Source organism: Schistocerca nitens, chromosome 2 (genome assembly GCF_023898315.1).
Source record: "Schistocerca nitens isolate TAMUIC-IGC-003100 chromosome 2, iqSchNite1.1, whole genome shotgun sequence".
In the NCBI taxonomy this organism is placed as follows: Eukaryota; Metazoa; Arthropoda; class Insecta; order Orthoptera; family Acrididae; genus Schistocerca; species Schistocerca nitens.
The window spans coordinates 1,063,276,599-1,063,291,540 of NC_064615.1; the positions used below are offsets into that span (position 1 = coordinate 1,063,276,599).

The 14,942-nt window shown below is 40.2% G+C and overlaps 1 protein-coding gene across 1 annotated transcript in view; it reads right to left on the bottom strand.

The window, feature by feature from the left end:
* Window positions 1-14,942, bottom strand: part of LOC126237436 (mitogen-activated protein kinase kinase kinase 7-like) — a 169,148-nt gene that overhangs the window by 56,758 nt on the left and 97,448 nt on the right. The window contains exon 9 of the mRNA XM_049947551.1: window positions 12,365-12,560. Within this exon, the coding sequence (XP_049803508.1) occupies window positions 12,365-12,560 (196 nt within the window). The remainder of the gene's footprint in view (window positions 1-12,364; window positions 12,561-14,942) is intronic.

The following is a 14,942-nucleotide window of genomic DNA, read 5'->3' on the forward strand; positions in this document are numbered from 1 at the left end:
CTAGAAATAGTTTTCTGCTGCTTGCTTTTAAGCACCACACATCAGCCAGGTAAAGTGGTTGCCTTTCTTTTATTTTACACATTTTTTCATGATTCAGACAGAGGAAGGACCAGTATTCTCTGCTGCATACAATACACATTTTTTCATGATTCAATCATGGGAAGGACCACTATTCTCTGCAACATACAACGTTCCACTACCACACTGGAAGCTAGGTGCTACAAAGCTTATGAATGGTGGAGAACTGGTGGCGTTGTTCAAGCACCAGCTCAAAAATCTAGTGGCATCAAGCCTGCACCCAGTGAACTGTTCATCATGTGGCACCATCAGGATGGAGGCAGCAGTCACATGTAGCTTAACAGACGTGAGGCAGGTAGTAAACACTGCCCTTTCCATTATGAATTATGATTTAAAGCTCTCGGTGATTCTGAGATTCTTTAAAATAAAATGAAAATTATAGGCAAAATGTGCACATCACACCTACCTTGTCACCCCATTGACTGCTTCCAGCGCACGATGAAGTCTACCTTAAGCCATCCTACAGATTTAAATTTTGTAAATAAATGACAGCTGAGAACATCATACAAGAAAGACTATGACCTGGACTCTTGTCTTTATTTCAGAATTATCAATCTTCCAATCTCCTGGAGAATGATGCCGATGATGAAAACTGAGTGGCGGTAGCATTTCACATTAGTTCTGCTTATAAATAAATAAGTCAGTATTTCTCAGCATTGTTGGTGAAGGTTAACACTGGCACTGCGTGAACTTCTATTTGCCATTTCCTCTCCCAAATTACTCCAATCCTGATCTCTTTGTGAGGACATCTTTTCTTCTTCTGTAGTGGTCAATCCAAGGATTGGTTTGCAACAGCTACAATGGCAGCTTGGCTCCATTCTGTGCGTCTTTCAGCTTTTCTCTTCATTTCTTTATAGGTGTTACATCCCACATCTTTCACGATTTGATCCATGTACCTCAGCCGTGGTCTTCCTCTTGGTCTTTTTCCCTCGACATATCCCTCTATGATTGTGTTCAGGAGTCCTTTATGTCTTAATAGATGGCCTGTGAGGACATCATGTTCTTTAAAATCCCTTTAAACAGTGTTTCTCCCATATGATTATTAAAATTAACTACTATGTTCTTGGATCACAAACTTGAAATAACAGACACACTTTTGAGGGAGTATAGTAAATATACACAACTACAGTTTCACTTTGTAGTGGAGATTGTGCTGAAATGAACTGTTTTGAAAGACGAGACTTGTGTAGTGGACCAGAAGTGATAACCAAGTCACTGATTTTATAGGCAATGCTCTACAAATAAGTCAAATGATCAATGAAAAAAATCATAGCTTCAATTTGCCTTAAATTCTCTTCTACATACCCAAATTCCACAGAAGCTCACCTGCGTACTGGAGAAATGACATGGCAAAATGGATTTACCCACCCTTTATTTAGAATTGGTACCAGAACGACACTTTAGTTCAGCAACAGAGATTGTAGTATGACAAGCCTAGCACACAGATTAAAATTACATGGTAAACTGTGGGATGTACCTAGATCTTTTGCTTTCACATGAATACTCTCTACCATGTGAGCTAATTGAATAATCCACCACAAAGAGATACAGAGAGATTAAAGCTCCATTCAGTTCACAAGCTATAACATTATAGCTTGATACAATGCTTTATAGGAAAGGACAATATCAGATTTTCACTCCTAGTCTCTCTCTCTCTCTCTCTCTCTCTCTCTCACACACACACACACACACACACACACACACACAAACACACACAATACTGTATTTACCTAATTATAAGACAAGGTTTTTCCCTGAATTTGTCATTTGAAAAATCCGGGGTCATCTTATATTCACAAATTAAACTATTGCTACTGAGGTCAATGTTTTTACATTGTTTAGTAGATTAATATAGGGGTCACCTCACATTTACAAATGAAGTTTTGAGTACTGAGGTTTCGTACAAATTTATTTTGAAAAATTCCGAAGGGTAGGACTTCGCAAACAATGCTTTCGTTCGAATAAGACTAAGACTTTCCGATACAGTATTGACATTGCTCGAACAAGCATGTGACATTAGACTCGTGGTGCTAGGATAAGTGAGAAACTATGAACTAGCCACAACAACCTAATGCTCTGCTTACAAGATTGAAAATTTTGTGAAACACATGAGGAAATAGCATTAAATTCTATCAACTTACAAACTTTTGTTGTATTTGTACAGTTTTGGAATAAAATTTCTCTTATGTGTGTGTTCTTGTTGTGGTCTTCAGTCCACAGACTGGTTTGATGCAGCTCTCCATGCTACTCTATTTTGTGCAAGCCAGCCTCTTCGTCTCCGAGTAACTACTGCAACCTACATCCTTCTGAAGCTGCTTAGTGTGTTCATCTCTTGGTCTACCTCTACAATTTTTACCCACCACATTTCCCTCTAGTACTAAATTGGTGATCCCTTGATGCTTCAGAATGTGTCCTACCAACCGATTCCTCCTTCTCGTAAGGCTGTACAACAAATTTATCTTCTCCTCAATTCTATTCAGTACCTCCTCCTCATTAGTTATGTGATCTACTCGTCTAATCTTCAGCATTCTTCTGTAGCACCACATTTCGAAAGCTTCTACTCTCTTCTTGTCTTAACTGTTTATCATCCATGTTTCACTTCCATAAATGACTACATTCCATACAAATACTTTCAGAAAGTACTTCCCAACACTTAAATCTATACTCGAAGTTTCTCTTCTTCTGAAAAGCTTTTCTTGCCATTGCCAGTTCACATTTTATATCCTCCCTACTTCGACCATCATCAGTTATTTTGTTTCCAAAATGGCAAAACTCATCTACTATTAAGTGTCTAATTTCCTAATCTAATTCCCTGACTTAATTCAACTGCAAGGGCAATTCGAAAAGTAAAGATACAATGGCTCACAGCCCTTAAATAGAACATTTATTTAGGAAACGTCAGTTACATCTTATTAACTGGATTATTTGTTATTTTTCGACACAACCCTGTTACCCAAACATTTGTTAAGTCGGTGCACAAGCTTTTGTATCCCACAGTCATAGAAGGTTGCCGCCTGTTGTCGGAACCACATTTCAATTCATCTTTGATCTCTTCATCGTCGTGGAATGATCTTCCACTAAGATGTGACTTCAGGTAATGGAAGACATGGAAGTCGGTGGGCGCAAGGTCCGGGCTGTATGGCGGATGGTCCAATACGTCCCATTTGAATTGTTTGAGTAGTGCTTTGGTTACAAGCGCTGCGTGAGGCCGAGTGTTGTCATGAAGCAAGCAGACTCCACTTGTCAGCATTCCCCTGCATTTGTTTTGAATTGCCCTTCGAAGATGTTTCAAAGACTGGCAATATGCAGCAGCATTAATTGTCGTTCCAGGATGCATAAATTCCAACAGAAGAATGCCTTGTCTGTCCCAAAAAAGCAGAAGCCATGATTTTCTTCGCTGAAATCGACGTTTTGCATTTCTTGGCTTTTGGTGAATTCGAATGGCGCCATTGCATTGATTGTTGCTTGTATTCAGGTGTATGGTGATAAGCCCAAGTCTCGTCACCTGTCACAATGTGATCAAGGAACTTGTCACCTGCTTCAGCTTGGCGTGTGAGGAAGTCGAATGCAAAGCCCATCCTTTTCTTTTTGTGTTCTTCCGTTAACAGTTTTGGAACCCAGCGCGCACACAATTACCTGTACCCTAACTTGACAGTCACAACGTCATAAAGAGTTGTCATTGACACGTCCGTTATGATCTGATGCAATTCTTTCAATGTGAGATGTCTATTCGCATGAATTGCTTCCTCCGTTCTCCGAAGAAGGGCATCAGAGATCACAGATGGCCGACCTGTTCTTTGTTCGTCATGAACATCAGTCCTACCTTCAGAGAAATGACGACATCATTTCGTTACATTTTGTCGATTCATAATGTTTCCATAAACAGCAACAATTTCTTTGTGAATATCCGTTGGTCGCTGACCTTTTGCATGAAGAAAACGTATGATGGAGCGCACTTCGCATTTGGCGGGATTCTGAATCAGTGCAGCCATTTTAAACACGACCTATCCAACCAGAAGCAACGTTCAACTGCCGAACAACCGCGAGGAGAAAGCTAACGGTTCAAGGTTAACACCAGTGTTGTCAACTTGCTCACCAAAACTCTTCTGTTCCTCTGGCGTACAGTGTATCTTTACTTTCTGAAATACCCTCGTACATTCCATTATTCTCATTTTCTTTTTTTGATGTTCATCTTGTATCCTCTTTTCAATACACTGTTCATTCCGCTCAACTGGTCTTCAAGTCCTTTGCTGTCTGTGACAGAATTACAATGCCATCAACAAATTTCAAAGTTTTTATTTCTTCTCCGTGGACTTTAATTGCTACTCTAAATTTTTCTTTTGTATCCTTCACTGCTTGTATCAAAATACAGATTGAATAACATTGGGGACAGGCTGCAATCCTGTCTCACTCTCTTCTCAATTACTGCTTCCTTTTGTGTTCTTCGACTCTTGTAACAGCCATCTGGTTTTTGTACAAATTGTAAATAGCCTTTCACTCCCTGTATTTTACCCCTGCCACCTTTAAAATTTGAAAGAGAGTATTTCCAGTCTACATAGTCAAAAGCTTTCTCCAAGTCTATAAACGTAGTTTTCCCTTTCCTTAAACTATCTTCTATGAGAAGTCGTAGGGTCAGTAATGCTTCGCGTGTTCCTACATTTCTCCGAAATTCAAACTGATCTTCCCGAGGTCAACTTCTACCAGTTTTTCCATTCTTCTGTAAGGGATTCGTGTCAGTATTTCGCAAATGTGACTTATTAAACTGATAGTTCGGTAACATTCACACCTGTCAGCACCTGCTTCCTTTGAAATTTGAATTATTATATTATTCTTGAAGTCTGAGGGTATTTCGTCTGTCACATACATGTTGCTCACCAAATGGAAGAGGCCTGTCATGGCTGGCTCTCCCAAGGCTATCACTAGCTCTAACAGAATGTTGTTTACTCCCAGGGCCTTGTTTCGACTCAAGTCTTTCAGTGATTTGTCAAATTCTTCATGCAGTATCACATCTCCCTTCTCATATTCATCTACATTCTCTTCCATTTACATAAAATTGCCCTCAAGTACACCTCCCTTGTACCCTTGTACAGACCCTCAATGTACTCCTTCCATCTTTCTGCTTTCCCTTCTTTGCTCAGGAATATTTTTTTTTTTGCGCTCTTGATATTCATACAGGGGTAGTTATCTTTTCTCCAAAGGTCTCTTTTAATTTTCCCGTAGGAACCATCTATCTTACCTCTAGTGATTTATGCTGCTACTCCTTACTTTTGCCCTCTAGCCATTTGTGCTGAGCCATTTTGCATTTCCTGTCTACCTCATTTTTTAGACAACTGTATTGCCTTTTGCCTGCTTCATTTACTGTAATTTATATTTTCTCCTCTCATTGATTAAATTCAATATCTCCTGTGTTGCCCAAGGATTTCTACTGGCCCCTGTCTTTTTACCTACTTGATCCTCCGCTACCTTCACTATTTCATCTCTCAAAGCTACCCATTCTTTTCTGTTGTATTCCTTGGCCCCCTTCTTGTCAATTGTTCCCTCCTAATGCTCCTTCTGAATCTCTCTACAACCTATGATTCTTTCAGTTTATCCTGGTCCCATCTCCTTAAAACCTGCCATTTTCGCAGTTTCTTCAGTTTTAATCTGTAGTTCATAACCAATAAACTGTGGTCAGAATCCACATCTGCCCCTGCCCCTAGAAATGTCTAACGATTTCAAACCTGATTCCGAAATATCTGTCTTACAACTGTATCATCAATCTAAAACCTTACGGTGTCTCCAAGTCTCTTTTACTTATGCAACCTTCTTTCAAGATTCTTAATCCAAGTGTTACCTACGATTACATTACGCTCTGTGCAAAATTCTACCACGTGGCTTGCGCTTTCATTCCTTTCCTCCAGTCCGTACTCACCTATTATTTTTCTTTCTCTACCTTTTCTATTATCGAATTCTAGTTCCCCACGACTATTAAAGTTTTGTCTCCCTTAACTATCTGAATAATTTCTTTTATCTCATCATACATTTCCTCAATCTCCTCCACATCTGTGGATCTAGTTGATAAAACTTGTACCACTGTGGTGGGTGTGGGCTCACATCTATCGCAGCTACAATAACACGTTCACTATACTGTTCATAGTAGCTTATTCATGTTCCTCATAATGTAGGGATACCACATATAAACATTTATGCTGATTTTCAAGTAAAGGTACCATTCAAAGGAGAAAAGCTTGTTCTTCAAAAACCATTACGCAATTCTGAACAGAAATCAGTTTCTATTTGGTTACGAGAGACTGCAATGATTTACCAAGTGAGTTGCAAATGAGAAATTCCATCACTATTTATGTAATAGAACACCAGGAAAAACATCACCAGCATTTAACCAGCTTCAGAACAAGGTGGTGACATTCAGATGAAACGAAAAAGAAAATTAATCAAGAATTGAATGCCTAACAGATGAAATAAATTTCATTACACAGACTGCAATTGTTATCGCAAGAATAAATTACAATGGAAACACGGGCTGCGGATATAGTATCACAGACTTCACTAGGTCACAGGACGAGTGAAAAGTCGAGAACTGAACTCAATTGTGATTGCGATCTTTTCTTTATGTACTAGTTGCTATTGTTGTGTATGACCCGCACCCTAGAAGATACTGCTGACTGTGTTTCGCTTTTGTTCAAGCACAGCACCACAGAAGGCTTGGAGGGGGAACAGTGACACCAGCTTGGCTGAGGCTGAGAACTATGATGAGTGGGAGGAGGCGAGTGGAAAAATTTCGTCATGCTGCCAACCATGGGAATCTATACTATGTACTTTGGCTTTTTCTGAACACTTTTTAACTTCAGTTTGCCTGAATCCATTTGTACTCGGAATCAAACTACTTTAAAATCTGACAAATAGTCAATAATAGCATACATTTCTGCAGGAGATGCTAAAAGTCTAGATTGGGTCCAATGGCATACTTACATATTTGATGCAGTGATGTTGTCGATGCTCACTGTGGGGTATGACGGGAACAATAGGGGGTGTGACCGCTTCTGGTTCTACTCAAGCAATGAGAGACTGAGGGACATTGTAACATTCACATCAGCATAGAAACAAAATCTGCTGTGTGTTTAAAATACAGTTGTTCTCAGGTCCCACCATAACCATAACCTCAGAAATAGGAATATATTTGGAAGAAATAGCTGAATATTTGCGACAACGATAATATAAATAAGTTTCAAAGCAGCTGTCCTGTTAGGATGATGTCAATGTTGATGATTAAAAATGGTGATACCACAGATGAAAGTAAACAACAGACAGTGAAGGTAATGTAAACTATTTCTTTTTGTTTATTTTATTTCTTCTCGTATGATCAAAATGTAGACAGTGAATAATGGTGCACATTTAGAATAGATGCAGTATTAACTTTTTAAGCTGATACCTTACATCTACAAAATTGTAATTTTGATTAATCAGAATGTTTCAAAAATAATTTTTTTCTCAAGGAGCCCTTTAAAAAAAGGGGGGGGGGGTCATCTAATACTCGGGTAAATACATTACTTATCTTTCAGAACAGTTAATGGTATGTGACACTCATGAAAACCAAGGAAGAAAGCAACAATTTGTGAGGCAAAGCTCATTGTTCCCGATGAAATAATTAAGATCTTAAAGCAAGATAATTAGGAATTTTTACTCAGTGTGGCAATGTGATGGAGGCAAAGTGAAGAGTCTTCCCTAAAAAGGTCACTATAGTTCACATCACAAAATGCCTCCTAAGTGAAGTATTTGTACTGCTTTCAATTTCTTTTCATATAGCAATATTTTCAAATCATCCAATGTGTTCCATATGTTACAGTAAAGATCTTGGTACCTAAAGGTTAATATTCAATTATTATGCTTCACCAGGAAGTTCTATGTTGCCTTCAGCCTAGGTATTTTGGAATCTTATCTGCACAAGGGATATCTGTGTTTATTTTCCTGCCTCTTAATCTCAACTTATGCTCCTGTTCTTTGTATGCCATCTGAAACTGCTATGTACAACATCTTACGGCCTGGGGTTGGTTACAGGCATTCTGTTACAAACATCCTGGCTCACTCCAAGTAGACTCAACCTGCCAGACATGCACACAATTCCTCCAAAATAGATGTTGGAAACTTCATTGTGAGAGCCTGGGAAAGAGGTTTAACTCAAAAAGGACACCGCATTGTACACACCAGTTGTTGATGACAAACTACCAAATGATGTTATTCTCTGCAGTAACTTTTAGTGTTTATGTTTGTCAAGTGAACAAGGAAATTTAAGGTACAACTAAAATTTGTTCACAGCCAAGTGTGTCACAGTGGGACAGAAGTAATCCTCTCCATAGTATACTTGTTCCATTGGGTTCTCTGTTTCTAAAGTGATATGCACAAATTAGTGTTTAGCCAAGGTACAGAGCTGTAAGTATCTGACATCATAACTGCTTCTTAGAGTTCCCAGAACCTGTATTCCACTTATTTCCACTTCCCAAATACACTGCTGGCCATTAAAATTGCACCAAGAATGATAGCAAATACGAAAATTTTACTTATTGTGCTTATACAGCACAGTAGGACACCCACACGATTCAAATTTGCAGTTGATTTGGGAGTATACAAGACGTGAAGTTTAGCACAGAGATATGCCACTTTAGATAGCAACAAAAGGTCGAATCCAGCTGGATGTGAGTCAAAGTGAGCTTGGACGACAGATACTCTGATCAACCAGAACATTATGACCACCCACCTAACAGCTGGTATGCCACCTTTGGCACGGATAATAGTAGCGATGCATTGGAAGCAATGAGGTCTTGGTAGGTTGCTGGAGGGAGCTGGCACCACACCTGCACACACAACTCACCTAATTCCCATAAATTCTGGTGAGGGGGCAGTGAGCTTTGATGCCACATCTATGCAATGCTCTGCACTAGGCCAACATCCAGTGCCAATGGTCATGTGCCCATTTCAGTCATAATTGCCAGTGCCGTGGTGTTAATATCGGCACATGCATAGATCATTGATTGTGGAGGCCCATCATTAGGAGTGTTTGGAGCACTGTGTGTTCAGGCGCACTTGTACTCTATGCAGCATTAAAGTCTGATGTTAGATCCACCACAGTTCTTAGCGTGTCATGTTTTACCAGTCTGCCTAGCCTACGACGTCTGACATCTGTAATGAGGTGTGGCCACCCAACCCCGCAATGTCTTCCGTGGTTTCACCTTGGTTACGTCACATGTTGAAGACACTCATGACAGCACTCCTCACCACAGCACTCCTCGAATGCCCAACAAGTCATGCAATTATCTAAATGCTTGTGCCGAGCCTCCAGGCCATCACAATCTGTCATTGGTCAAAGTCATGCCTTTCCCATTCTACACACAGACAGCATGCTCACTAATACAACATGCACTGTGTGTGTGTGTGTGTGTGTGTGTGTGTGTGTGTGTGTGTGTGTGTGTCTAGCAGTCATGCCTCGCCAGATGATGCTGATAATGCCTGGATGGGTTTGTATCAATAGTTGGTCAGTGGTCATAATGTTCTTGCTGATCAGTTACTGTAATTCCATGCAGCTTCAAGTCCATGGCAGAGTTCATCAGTCATAGTGGCTGGTGACTTGTAACTTGCCATTCTCTTGGTAACCCACACCCAAGTGTTTTCGTGAACTGTGCTGGCCAGGATTGAACTTTAACACTCTCTTTATCAAAGTAGATTGGGACAGCAAGGGCAGCACGTGGTCTCGGTTTATCTGGTTGACAGATAATTTTATGGAAGTCTTGACGACAGAGCACAGCCACCAGTTTTAATACACCAACAATATAATGGTTTAGTCGCAAATTACCGAATATACGAACCAAAGGTGTTCATGTAATGTAACTTATGGTACTCCTTTTCATCATGCAACATAATGAGCCTGTATGATGATAAAGGATGCCGTCTGGCAACATTCGGCCTCCTAAGAGCATCAACAACCTGATAAACAATCCATCATGCTCCACACAGAACTGAGACTCGTCCGAAAAGATGCTGTAGTGTCATTCTTGTGTCCATTGCTCTCTTGGGTGCACCACTGCCAGCATGTGTCACTCTGCTATCCCATCATGGGAACCTGCAAAACTGTTTCCTTTGCTGATAGTCCATGGTGATCCAGACTTTGTCACAGTGTGAATCCAACATGGCTCAGCAAATAATACGTCTGTCCTCTTGGGCATCAGCATGTGGGGCCTTTTGAGACCCTGCATGATGTTGAGTGTGGCCCACCTGAACCCATACATTCCATATAAATATGAGAGAATGTGGGATCTCAACCAATGCAAGCAGCCATATCGTGGAACAATGAACAGCAGTATTGGTAAGGCTTCAATACAGGGTGAGTAAAAGGGGACTACACAACTCTGGAATGATACAGAAATTTATTGAGATAGAATTGGCAGATGTATCATCTTGTAGCAAACAGCTTCAAGTTTCACATAAAAGGGTCAAGTGTCACTTCAGTTTGATGTGACTACCATTTGTGATGCGGCAAACATCTCACCAGTAATCAATTTCTTCCCTCACTCATTGCAGCAAATCAAGCGTAACTTGTGCAGCCTCGATTTGGTTTTTCAGGTTGGCTCAATTGTTTGGTATGGGAGGAACATACAAACAGTCTTTAATGAAATCCCAGAGAAAGAAATCCAATGGTATCAAGTCTGGGGAGCAAGGTGGCCATGCGATTGGCCCATCTTAGCAAATCCACTGACCTGGGAAACAATTACAGAGCAAACCTCACACTTCCGTGAGGAAATGAGGTGGTGCACCATCTTGCTTGTAGTAAACCATATTTCTCAGTGGTATTCATCAATCTGTGGAATTAAAAAGTTTTCAAGCATGTCCAGATACACAATACCAGTGACAGTTTTCTCCATGAAAAAGAAAGGGCAGGACGCTTTCAATTTGCTAAGGGCACTAAACACATTAACTTTGATGTTGTCACGAAAGTTTTCCAGGGTTGTGTGTGGATTTTTATTGCCTCGTTTTCTGAAGTTGTGGGTGTTCACCATACCACTGATACGAAATGTTGACTCATCACTGAAGATTATTATGTTCAGGAATATCTTGTCGTCATCTATCCAATGCAACATTTCTGCACAGAATTACCCATGAGCAAACTTAACTGCATCTCTAATATGCTGTGCCTTAACTGCATCTCTAATATGCTGTGCCAATGGTTTCAGTGTAAATGTCTACACAGTGCTTGCCAAACTGTCTTTTGTGGAATGCCAGTTTCGTGAGATGCGTGTTGCACTGATTTTGAAGTTGTTTGTAACAAAATGACTCATCTACCAATTCTGTAAGTTTCTTCAATAAATTTCTGTATCATTCCGAAGTTGTGAAGTCTTTTTGACTCATTCTGAACTAAGCTATCAAATGATGAAATGCACTATTAGAAATTGCTCCATCCAATGTGAGGTATAACACTGTCTTCTCACAAATAGCCAACATTCAACTGTGATTTATGAAACAGAAACCAGATGAGTCATCTTTTCTTATATTTAGAATACAGGTAGTGTTACTCTCCTACCTATATTGTGCAGTTGGCTAAACTGGTGATAATTTGCAGATGCAAGTATGAAGTGCATTTCATACCAATTTGACATCTGTCGCATGCAGCCTTCATGGTGCTGCTATTTTAATGTTGAGCACTGTACTTCACCTTGGGCAAAAATGATGTCATCTACACAGCTAAAATATCTTTTATTATCGCAGTCTGGCTTTATTAATGTAAACGGTTCAGTGAAGTCTCGTTACTTCTTTCTGGATACGTGAACAAAGATCACCACTTAATACACAAAAACAACATGTGTGTCGTGTGCTACTTCTGGATTTATGCATCACTGGACCATAAAAATAACTTAATATTGCCACATAAAGAAAATGTATCACAGACCCAAACAGTCACTGGATTTATAGAACACTTCTTACCTGACCACATATACGAGCTCCCAATGTCCCCTAACCTTATTAGTCACATTCTCTTCTGCGGATTTTACTTAAGGACAGTCTCTATTTAAACAAAATGAATACATTACCAGATTTAAAGCACAGTAATCTAGAAGAAGCACAATTACTAGTGGAAAGATGTTACTGTGAATCATGAGTTAGGGTAAAGAGGAAACCCTTGCAACGAAGTGTATCACCACCATCACTGGTAAATTACATGCAAATTATAGTCATATCTGCACGACATGTGGTCCTGAGATCTTTTTAAGTGTTGATGTATGATCTGCTACTAAATACTTACCACTTGTTGGTGCATTTTGTACAGGCACTGACTTGTCAGACCTAGTTGTCTTCATTATTTCTATAGTGCCAGGTCTTGTCTTCCTCATATCATCATCTGATTGCCAACCTATATACGGGTTGGGTTCCCTCAACCTTATTCCTTCAGTGGATCTTCTGCCTCTATCTTGATCCTTCGGTTCCAGTGTCCAAGGATACTGCAAAGGTAAACATTAAAAATATTATACTTGTACATGATCTTTTTGGCAGAATAGATAGGACGACTGAACGACGTGTTTATCAAAAGATGTGGTAAAATGTGGACATCCACATTGTGTAAAAAGTTCATTTTTTATGTTTAACCTATAACTTTAGTAGTGTTCTGTATCTCTCAAAACTACAGAGCAAAATGGAACATATTTCAGACTGTGCATACTTTAGTGAACTGTACAGTCTGGGCACTGTGGCTAGAGCTTGGAGACATGCACACATACTAGCTTCAATCTGGTTTGTTAAGGTAGGGGAAAAAGTTGATTGAGACTTGCTGCACCTATCTCTGCATTCACAGAGCCTATTCAATGCAGTCCAGAAACACTTAGTGAATTAAGCACACCAGAGGAAAAAACTGTCACCTTAAGACGACATGATACTAACACCATATAAAACACTGCCTATGCTCTGATAATCATCTCAAATCCACAAATTTCTTCAAACTGCGGGGATGTTGACAGTTACGTCTCACCTGCAGTTCCTTTAGTATCCAATATTGATTCCAACTTCCTGTCTAGTCTAAGTATTGCTAGGGAAAATATGTCAGACATACATGGACTACAGATGATAACCTTGCTTGCACCTCCCTGATATACAGCAGCCACGGCAAGCAAACAATGTGGTGCTACCCTCTGACAAGTGTTTTAACGCTAAATACCGCAGGCCACCTATTGCTAGGCAGTCTCTCACTAGTCTCTGAAGCCTTTAGTTATGTCCCATTGATTAACAGAGTTTTGACCTTGCCCGATTTACATTTGTGATTTGGAATGTCCCTGGACTTTCGTATACACTTAAGACAACTTTGCTATGCTCTGGAATTGTTTTGAGTGTCTGTTCACTTTGTTACCTCCACTGTCATTTACTTCTGGAACCACCTATTTTGTTCTGCCAGTCTCTATGTTAGCAGGAAAGCAAGTTATCATGAACTGTGTTCTACTTATGCAGAGTAGGATAGAAAAGTGGCAATGATAGTTTTCTCGCCATGCAACTATTTCAGTGAAGTGTGAATCCTGAATTTCTAAACCTGTGGCAGCAGGAGTTGCAACAGCAGGAAAAACACTGGGATTTCCAGCAGCAACATCAACTACAGAAACAGCGAGAAAAACATTAAGAATTCCACGAGCAATACTGCTGTTACGGCTGCTGCAAAATCAACAACAGTGGGTGGCAGTAGTTTGCTTGCCTCCACCTGTGACATTTGCTTGTTTTGATGAACTGCTTCTCTGCAAGGCAAGTCAAATAACTGACCCTGGACATCTGTGTGCACTCTTACCATCTTCTAACAGTAAACTGTATGAAGTGGTGCAAAAATTATGCCCTCTCCCAGATCCTAGTAGTTTGACATTTTCTGATGTTTGTGGTTTGCTGAGTGGTTACTACAGTCACTAAATTCACTTCATTGTAGCTAGGCTCAAGTATAATTAATGCGTTAAGCTATCCTACTCAACACTGGCTGATGACTTACCAGGCTTGGCATGCAAGTCTGATTTTTCCAGTAACAGTGTGATACTTCGTATGCAAACACCTTAATCTGTGAGGTTATTATCCGTCTCGCTCCTGATTGAGAAATCAATGTGACGGCTTTAGAGGCATCCGATTTCACCTTGAGTGACATGTTAAAAATTGCCAAAACTTACAAAGTAAGAGCATCAGCGCAAGCTATGTTTCACAATTCTTCTGGTGTCGACATAGTCAGTAGTGTTAGTCACCGTTGTGCTCTACAATCAACTGGTGGCTTCAAAGCAATGCCATCATCCGATTTACCAAACACCCATTCATACAGGAGTGTACTGACACAAGATTCAGTAGTTAGTGGATCCCCTGCACCCATCTTCGGTAGATGAGCACCAATGGAAGCACTTTATTCACCATCAGTGTGTCCCAAAGCGAGTGGGGGCTAATGCAACGTTTTCTTTCCCATCACTGTCAAAGGACACCCAAAAAGTTGGTGTCATCAAAGCATGTTCAAATTGCAGCCCACACCATCAATGATGTAACTGCCATTTCTATGACACCATCTGTTTTGCATGTCACAAACCAAGGCATCTTGCAACTGTCTGCTTTGGCCTGTGTGCAGTAAGTACATCAGTTGTCAGCACACTACATGCTATCTTGCACCCATACCCATAACAGCAGTACACAAGATGCAGCCTCTCACATTGCACCTGGACATTACTGGGACAATGGTGGATTTCCAGTAAGACACAAGCGTGGCAGTATGTCTGGTTAGTGTGGACACATGCTGGAGCATTGGTTCCTTGCAGCTGCAGTCTCCTCAGTAAAAAGTGATGATGCACAATGGCCAGTCGATCCATTGTGAGGGCACATCA